This window comes from Fukomys damarensis, unplaced genomic scaffold, assembly GCF_012274545.1.
Source record: "Fukomys damarensis isolate Sample0158 unplaced genomic scaffold, DMR_v1.0_HiC HiC_scaffold_36, whole genome shotgun sequence".
In the NCBI taxonomy this organism is placed as follows: Eukaryota; Metazoa; Chordata; class Mammalia; order Rodentia; family Bathyergidae; genus Fukomys; species Fukomys damarensis.
This window is the reverse complement of record NW_022900948.1, coordinates 36,334,704-36,344,908: the sequence shown is the minus strand read 5'-3', so window position 1 is coordinate 36,344,908 and position 10,205 is coordinate 36,334,704. Positions and strand designations below refer to the sequence as shown.

Sequence of the window (10,205 nt, the reverse complement as noted above, 5' to 3'; positions counted from 1 at the left end):
ACTGTCCACCGACCCCCGGAGGCGACCTCTCCAGCCCGCTCCCAGGAGACCACCCCTCTCCTGGCGGCGACCGGACCCGAGCTGACCACCTTCCAGGCGACCACCCCTCCGGACGCGGGTCTTACGCCCACCGCCCCTCGGGCGCCGACTAGTCCTGCGCCGACCACCCTTTCCACGACCACTGGCCTAGCGCCGACCACCCCTGTAGCGACCACCGTCTTGGCGTCGACCGCTCCCCGGACCCTGACCCCTGAGCTCCCCAGAAACAGCAGCAGCAGCAGCAGCAGCAGCAGCCTCCCGCCCACCCCACCTGTCACCGAGGCCCCTTCTCTTCCTCCCCTAGGTGAGTCCAGCTCTGCCCTCTTTGCAGGATCCTCGCAGCGGCTGCCCATCCATACCTCGCCCGGGGCAACAGCTGGGGTTGGATGCTTGGCTTAATATATCAGGTTTGCAGGGGATTTAGCTCAGTGGTGCTGTGCCTGCCTTGCAAGCACAAGGTCCTGTGTTTGATCCCTGGTACCAAAACAAAACAAGAACTATCAGGCCTTGGGAGGAGTATCCTTTTTGGATACTGTCTTCAAAAGTCTCTTTTCTTTGGAATCACGACTCATTGAGACAAGCAAATATCTGTAGTACAGATCAAACTTGCTGAGTTAAGTGGCTCTGTATAATATCATCTGACTTGATCTCATATAAATTTTTTATTCTTTTTTATTTTATTCATTATATTTATGACTATAAAATTAAAATTGAAGGGCCAGGGATTTAGTTCAGTGGTGCCGCCACCTGCCTCGCAAGCACAAGGACCTCAGTTAAATCTCCAGTACCAAAAAAAAAATTAGAAAATAAAATTGAATATATTCACTGAAAAAACTTAGAAAACAAAAACACAAAGTAATTAAAATTACACATAATCCCATTACTTAGCTTTAACTAATTAATATATTGTTACTTAACATAAGAATTTTTAATGCTACATAATCATTCAGAAATTGCTCTTTTTTTTGGGGGGTAGAGATCTAACATAGGGCCTTGTGCATGCTAAGCAAGCATTCTACCACTAAGCTACATACTCAGCCCTCTTACTTCATCATAGAATTTTAGCCTAGGATAATCCCTATTTCACAAATCTTTACTGAAAGAATAAACTCAATATATAAGCCAAATGAGAAGAGAACTGATTAAAGAGTGTGTGGTTCTACAGGGGTATGAGGTGTGAGATGAATTTTGTAGAGTTCAGAAGTAGTTCCTAGTCTTGCTTTCTAATATATTTGAAAAATGCTGAATCCCCAAATACTACAGTTTTAAAACCATAAATCTAGTGTAACTCTCTCTTTTTACATATAAAACTATTTGCCAAAATCATGAGACTAGTGAAAAAACCTAGCATCCCACATCTTACAGAAAAGGTCTCAGCTTTTCCAACTCAGCTAGTATTTCTACAAAGTTATGAGATGTTCATTTGTCTAGTGTTCTTCTTCCTTTAACTAAGAAAAATAGAAGAGATAAAATCGTGTAATAAAAATGAATAATTAATAAAATATACTGATTCTCAAAGAGCTCCATTTGCTGCAAGTGGCTTTTCATACTATTACCATAAACAAAAGATGAAAAAAAGTTCATTTCTAAACTAAGAGAAAAGGTCATTATTACACTATTTTCCTCAGAAATATTCCTAGTCGGGCCAGGGATTTAGCTCAGCGGTTTGGTGGCCTGCCTTGCAAGCGCAAAATAAAAAAGAAAGAAACAAAGAAATATTCCTAGTGTTGCTACAAACCATTCCTTCTTCATTCATTCATTCAATAACTTAATATATATTGAGGCTCTATTTGGAGATATGTAGTGAAGGTAAAAATAAACCAAACCAAGAGAAGTCTCTGTCCTTGGGTAGACTACTTAAACTTTCTGAAACTCAGTATTTGTCATACATTAGGTAATCTTTAACTACTACATTAAGAAATAAAAGGTATGATGAATATAAAAAAGAAATCCTGATGGGTAATCAGGCATATAATAATAATAATACAGCCTCAGCTGGCATCAGTTACCTTCCCTGCCAAAACGTTAAATATCAGATTGGAAATGCAAGGTCAGAGAATACTAAATTTCCTTATTAATAGCATACTGATTTTAAAGGCAATACAGCTGAAATGATAATTTCAAACAGATGATTTTTTAAGGTAATTCCAAACAGATTATTATACTAGGAAAGAAGTAAATAATATTTTAATCCAAAGAAATGAAACTTACACAAGCCCTCCCAATTAAGTTCTGTATTTCACTTTGTTATCTCTATCATCATGTACTTTCAGTTACACTCTCCATAACAGTCAGCCCTATATGGTGAAGAAAATGTATCAGAAATATATAGGGAAGAAAATGTAAAGCAAGCAATTTCATTTCCCCATTACTGAAGTAATGGCAGCTAAACTCCAAGAATCATATTCAAAATAAATTTCAAATAAAAAATATCAAATGTAAAAACCACTAAACACACTGAATGTGGTGGTACATGCCTATAATCCCAGTGCTCAGGGAGGCTGAGGCAAAAGGACTGCAAGTTCAAGCCAGGCCTGGGCAACTCAGTGACTTATCAAAAACCCTGTCTCAAAACAAAAATTTTAAAAGGCCTGGGGATGCAGTAGCCCAGTGCAAAGGCACTGGATTTAATTCCCAGAATGGCACCAAAATTTTTAAAATAAAAATCCACCAAAAACCTATACAAGTCTAGTCAATGTTTACCAATAAAAGTATCAAAAGAAGACAAAAGCTAAGCCTTTTTTAAGTAATGCAATACATGCAAAGGAATCAAGAATTATGAATAGTAAAGTCTTGGAGATTTTCAGATCACCTTGTAAATCACAAATGCACTGCACAGTTGTTAGTTATTGGAGGTACTCTCTTCACTATTAACTTTAATGATATCTCTACAGAAAAAAATTTGTCATTAAAAAAATCAAATGTTTCTCAGGTAAGTTAGGCATTCATATTGCACTTGTGTGTACCACAAATCCACCTACAAATAAAAACAGTTCATATAATTCATAAATAGAAAAAGAAAATAACTAGTTACTAAATAGGTGATTTTTTTTTTTAGAGGCAGCTAACGTTTTTTTTTTCTTTTGGTACCAGGGATCGAATTTAGGACCTTGAGTTTGCGAGGCAGACAGCAGTACCACTGAGCTAAATCCCCGAGCCCCAAATAACTTTTGTTATGATGATTTTTAAAAATTGTCCCTCAAGAGAAAAGTGGAAAACTGAGCAACAGAAAACTTTTGGTTTCCTAGAACCGAATGTAAAAATTTTCTCCATTTTTTTTCAAGAGACAATTAATACTATGTACGGAATATTACATAAATTATGACATTTTTTATTAACTGGGCTTAATAATCTAAATTAAACTTAAAAACAAATCAATAGAAAAAAGTCAAAGTCACAAAGAAAGGTTTTGTTCTAAATGGAAAGTGTACAACCTGTGCATCTTAATACCAAGACATCTTCAAGGACTTTTTGTTCATCTAGAAAGACCTCTTGGAAGAATTAGGCTTTGAGGAAGCACTGAAGGAATCAAAGTGGTAAACTATTACGGAGAGAGGGTAATTTGGCCCCTTAAAGAAGATGAAAAGAGCAGAGGGAGACATTAAGGAGACAAGAGCAGAACAAACATATAGAGAAGTTCACACTGAAAAAATAAACGAAGAGAGTACAAGAAAGATTTTTTGTTTTATTTTTAAGAAGAAAAATAAAGACTGCATGATAATCTGTGCAATAGTGGCATTAGTAGAAAAATTATTTTGACACAAATATATTACATGTACTTAGATATACCTAAAATGATAATTATTTTGAAGAAAATTTTACTGTGATTCAAAAATGTATGGATCCAGATATTATCTTTTTCATCACAATTTTAGAAGAAAGATTTCCTTTTAAAGCCACAAGCACAGGTACAGTAGTAGTTTTTTTGTAGTGAAAAGCAGATAAACCAAAATGTGTCCCCCGCAAAAAAGACCAACTGATCACAGAAGATCAATATAATACAATGTTAAAATTATTGATAAAGATTTTTATATTATATTAAAGAAAAACAAATGAGAGGGCAAAAGTATGGATTAAGGTTACTTATAACTAAATATATCATTTAACTTTGTCTTTCAGCTGAATAAGATCCCATATATCTATTCTCTTCTGATCTATTAAGTGCCCCTAATCTCTCTACTCCCAATTTACCAATCAGTAAAAAATGTATGCAATACTTTTCTTCCATTCCTTGTATAAGGGTGCCAGGATGTCTGGAAGTAAATGTATACATGTTTAGAAATGCTGAGATGAATAGTAATGCGCACTCTAATTTTATGGGTCTTTCGTAAAATCAACATAAAAAGACCCAGTCAGATTATTTCAATGTGTAAATTCTCAACTACCCAGAAGACTTCCTGGAGACATCATTCAAAAGATTTGAAACTAATGTTCTGAGGTTTATGTTGTTTCAGAAACCAAGCACACTAAAGAACTTCTACAGAAAACTAAGCACTTAGGTCATGGGGAAGACATTGTAAATTTGAAAAGTCCCTAGGCGTAACCCTAAAAAGAATTCAAATTTACCCCTCACAGACAAGAGTGAAACTCAGTCCAAAGAATAAGAACTATAAATTAATACCACAGTCACAAAAGAGAAAAATTGAAGGTGAATAAATATCACACAATAGAGTGAATGCCAAAGAACACCGACTTCTCTGGGCCTCAATCTCTTCAGCTATAAAATGAGGATAGGGACTTAAGTGGTACAGCATATGCTTTCCATGCCCTAGATCTGGCCCTCAGCATCAAAACAAAAACCTACCAAAATGAGAAATGAGGATAATAGTACCTAATAGTTCTGAGGATTGAATTGTTAATATATGTACCATACTTATAAAAGTGCATTTGCAATTTCTTTTTGGTTTTTTTTTGTTTGGTTGGTTGGGTTTTTATTTTTATTTTTATTTTTTTATTTAGAGAATACTTTATTAGTTTCTGTAATCAAACCCACGTAGATAAGACCTTACATATTTAATACAATGCATTACTTCTGTACAAATGGAAAAAAAATTAACATTTCTAGACCAATATGGCTGTTAATTTCTGTACAATGTCAACTCAACACAGTAAACTGGGATAACTTTTTCCAAAGTTGACAGCACAGTTAAAGTTTCCAAAAATTCAAATTATATATATATATATATATATATATAATTTGAATTTTTGGAAACTTTAACTGTGCTGTCAACTTTGGAAAAAGTTATCCCAGTTTACTGTGTTGAGTTGACATTGTACAGAAATTAACAGCCATATTGGTCTAGAAATGTTAATTTTTTTTCCATTTGTACAGAAGTAATGCATTGTATTAAATATGTAAGGTCTTATCTACGTGGGTTTGATTACAGAAACTAATAAAGTATTCTCTAAATAAAAAAATAAAAATAAAAATAAAAACCCAACCAACCAAACAAAAAAAAACCAAAAAGAAATTGCAAATGCACTTTTATAAGTATGGTACATATATTAACAATTCAATCCTCAGAACTATTAGGTACTATTATCCTCATTTCTCATTTTGGTAGGTTTTTGTTTTGATGCTGAGGGCCAGATCTAGGGCATGGAAAGCATATGCTGTACCACTTAAGTCCCTATCCTCATTTTATAGCTGAAGAGATTGAGGCCCAGAGAAGTCGGTGTTCTTTGGCATTCACTCTATTGTGTGATATTTATTCACCTTCAATTTTTCTCTTTTGTGACTGTGGTATTAATTTATAGTTCTTATTCTTTGGACTGAGTTTCACTCTTGTCTGTGAGGGGTAAATTTGAATTCTTTTTAGGGTTACGCCTAGGGACTTTTCAAATTTACAATGTCTTCCCCATGACCTAAGTGCTTAGTTTTCTGTAGAAGTTCTTTAGTGTGCTTGGTTTCTGAAACAACATAAACCTCAGAACATTAGTTTCAAATCTTTTGAATGATGTCTCCAGGAAGTCTTCTGGGTAGTTGAGAATTTACACATTGAAATAATCTGACTGGGTCTTTTTATGTTGATTTTACGAAAGACCCATAAAATTAGAGTGCGCATTACTATTCATCTCAGCATTTCTAAACATGTATACATTTACTTCCAGACATCCTGGCACCCTTATACAAGGAATGGAAGAAAAGTATTGCATACATTTTTTACTGATTGGTAAATTGGGAGTAGAGAGATTAGGGGCACTTAATAGATCAGAAGAGAATAGATATATGGGATCTTATTCAGCTGAAAGACAAAGTTAAATGATATATTTAGTTATAAGTAACCTTAATCCATACTTTTGCCCTCTCATTTGTTTTTCTTTAATATAATATAAAAATCTTTATCAATAATTTTAACATTGTATTATATTGATCTTCTGTGATCAGTTGGTCTTTTTTGCGGGGGACACATTTTGGTTTATCTGCTTTTCACTACAAAAAAACTACTACTGTACCTGTGCTTGTGGCTTTAAAAGGAAATCTTTCTTCTAAAATTGTGATGAAAAAGATAATATCTGGATCCATACATTTTTGAATCACAGTAAAATTTTCTTCAAAATAATTATCATTTTAGGTATATCTAAGTACATGTAATATATTTGTGTCAAAATAATTTTTCTACTAATGCCACTATTGCACAGATTATCATGCAGTCTTTATTTTTCTTCTTAAAAATAAAACAAAAAATCTTTCTTGTACTCTCTTCGTTTATTTTTTCAGTGTGAACTTCTCTATATGTTTGTTCTGCTCTTGTCTCCTTAATGTCTCCCTCTGCTCTTTTCATCTTCTTTAAGGGGCCAAATTACCCTCTCTCCGTAATAGTTTACCACTTTGATTCCTTCAGTGCTTCCTCAAAGCCTAATTCTTCCAAGAGGTCTTTCTAGATGAACAAAAAGTCCTTGAAGATGTCTTGGTATTAAGATGCACAGGTTGTACACTTTCCATTTAGAACAAAACCTTTCTTTGTGACTTTGACTTTTTTCTATTGATTTGTTTTTAAGTTTAATTTAGATTATTAAGCCCAGTTAATAAAAAATGTCATAATTTATGTAATATTCCGTACATAGTATTAATTGTCTCTTGAAAAAAAATGGAGAAAATTTTTACATTCGGTTCTAGGAAACCAAAAGTTTTCTGTTGCTCAGTTTTCCACTTTTCTCTTGAGGGACAATTTTTAAAAATCATCATAACAAAAGTTATTTGGGGCTCGGGGATTTAGCTCAGTGGTACTGCTGTCTGCCTCGCAAACTCAAGGTCCTAAATTCGATCCCTGGTACCAAAAGAAAAAAAAAACGTTAGCTGCCTCTAAAAAAAAAAATCACCTATTTAGTAACTAGTTATTTTCTTTTTCTATTTATGAATTATATGAACTGTTTTTATTTGTAGGTGGATTTGTGGTACACACAAGTGCAATATGAATGCCTAACTTACCTGAGAAACATTTGATTTTTTTAATGACAAATTTTTTTCTGTAGAGATATCATTAAAGTTAATAGTGAAGAGAGTACCTCCAATAACTAACAACTGTGCAGTGCATTTGTGATTTACAAGGTGATCTGAAAATCTCCAAGACTTTACTATTCATAATTCTTGATTCCTTTGCATGTATTGCATTACTTAAAAAAGGCTTAGCTTTTGTCTTCTTTTGATACTTTTATTGGTAAACATTGACTAGACTTGTATAGGTTTTTGGTGGATTTTTATTTTAAAAATTTTGGTGCCATTCTGGGAATTAAATCCAGTGCCTTTGCACTGGGCTACTGCATCCCCAGGCCTTTTAAAATTTTTGTTTTGAGACAGGGTTTTTGATAAGTCACTGAGTTGCCCAGGCCTGGCTTGAACTTGCAGTCCTTTTGCCTCAGCCTCCCTGAGCACTGGGATTATAGGCATGTACCACCACATTCAGTGTGTTTAGTGGTTTTTACATTTGATATTTTTTATTTGAAATTTATTTTGAATATGATTCTTGGAGTTTAGCTGCCATTACTTCAGTAATGGGGAAATGAAATTGCTTGCTTTACATTTTCTTCCCTATATATTTCTGATACATTTTCTTCACCATATAGGGCTGACTGTTATGGAGAGTGTAACTGAAAGTACATGATGATAGAGATAACAAAGTGAAATACAGAACTTAATTGGGAGGGCTTGTGTAAGTTTCATTTCTTTGGATTAAAATATTATTTACTTCTTTCCTAGTATAATAATCTGTTTGGAATTACCTTAAAAAATCATCTGTTTGAAATTATCATTTCAGCTGTATTGCCTTTAAAATCAGTATGCTATTAATAAGGAAATTTAGTATTCTCTGACCTTGCATTTCCAATCTGATATTTAACGTTTTGGCAGGGAAGGTAACTGATGCCAGCTGAGGCTGTATTATTATTATTATATGCCTGATTACCCATCAGGATTTCTTTTTTATATTCATCATACCTTTTATTTCTTAATGTAGTAGTTAAAGATTACCTAATGTATGACAAATACTGAGTTTCAGAAAGTTTAAGTAGTCTACCCAAGGACAGAGACTTCTCTTGGTTTGGTTTATTTTTACCTTCACTACATATCTCCAAATAGAGCCTCAATATATATTAAGTTATTGAATGAATGAATGAAGAAGGAATGGTTTGTAGCAACACTAGGAATATTTCTTTGTTTCTTTCTTTTTTATTTTGCGCTTGCAAGGCAGGCCACCAAACCGCTGAGCTAAATCCCTGGCCCGACTAGGAATATTTCTGAGGAAAATAGTGTAATAATGACCTTTTCTCTTAGTTTAGAAATGAACTTTTTTTCATCTTTTGTTTATGGTAATAGTATGAAAAGCCACTTGCAGCAAATGGAGCTCTTTGAGAATCAGTATATTTTATTAATTATTCATTTTTATTACACGATTTTATCTCTTCTATTTTTCTTAGTTAAAGGAAGAAGAACACTAGACAAATGAACATCTCATAACTTTGTAGAAATACTAGCTGAGTTGGAAAAGCTGAGACCTTTTCTGTAAGATGTGGGATGCTAGGTTTTTTCACTAGTCTCATGATTTTGGCAAATAGTTTTATATGTAAAAAGAGAGAGTTACACTAGATTTATGGTTTTAAAACTGTAGTATTTGGGGATTCAGCATTTTTCAAATATATTAGAAAGCAAGACTAGGAACTACTTCTGAACTCTACAAAATTCATCTCACACCTCATACCCCTGTAGAACCACACACTCTTTAATCAGTTCTCTTCTCATTTGGCTTATATATTGAGTTTATTCTTTCAGTAAAGATTTGTGAAATAGGGATTATCCTAGGCTAAAATTCTATGATGAAGTAAGAGGGCTGAGTATGTAGCTTAGTGGTAGAATGCTTGCTTAGCATGCACAAGGCCCTATGTTAGATCTCTACCCCCCAAAAAAAAGAGCAATTTCTGAATGATTATGTAGCATTAAAAATTCTTATGTTAAGTAACAATATATTAATTAGTTAAAGCTAAGTAATGGGATTATGTGTAATTTTAATTACTTTGTGTTTTTGTTTTCTAAGTTTTTTCAGTGAATATATTCAATTTTATTTTCTAATTTTTTTTTTGGTACTGGAGATTTAACTGAGGTCCTTGTGCTTGCGAGGCAGGTGGCGGCACCACTGAACTAAATCCCTGGCCCTTCAATTTTAATTTTATAGTCATAAATATAATGAATAAAATAAAAAAGAATAAAAAATTTATATGAGATCAAGTCAGATGATATTATACAGAGCCACTTAACTCAGCAAGTTTGATCTGTACTACAGATATTTGCTTGTCTCAATGAGTCGTGATTCCAAAGAAAAGAGACTTTTGAAGACAGTATCCAAAAAGGATACTCCTCCCAAGGCCTGATAGTTCTTGTTTTGTTTTGGTACCAGGGATCAAACACAGGACCTTGTGCTTGCAAGGCAGGCACAGCACCACTGAGCTAAATCCCCTGCAAACCTGATATATTTCTTAAGCATAAAATAGGGATGACATATCTAAGATGTACCATTAGGGAAAATTAACTGAAATCTTCAGTGGAAGCTAAAAACTAAGAACTTGTTCTTTCTTCATCTGATTCTGTTTTGAGAATTTAAAACATGCATTTTAAAATTAAAATAACTTATTGAAATGGATCTTATTTAAATTGTGTAAATTTGGAATGTATG

The 10,205-nt window shown here is 33.8% G+C and overlaps 1 protein-coding gene across 1 annotated transcript in view; it reads left to right on the top strand.

The window, feature by feature from the left end:
* Nucleotides 1–10,205, top strand: part of Megf9 (multiple EGF like domains 9) — a 112,574-nt gene that overhangs the window by 11,727 nt on the left and 90,642 nt on the right. Inside the window, exon 5 of the mRNA XM_010602977.1 lies at nt 1–343. Coding sequence (XP_010601279.1) covers nt 1–343 — 343 coding nt within the window. The remainder of the gene's footprint in view (nt 344–10,205) is intronic.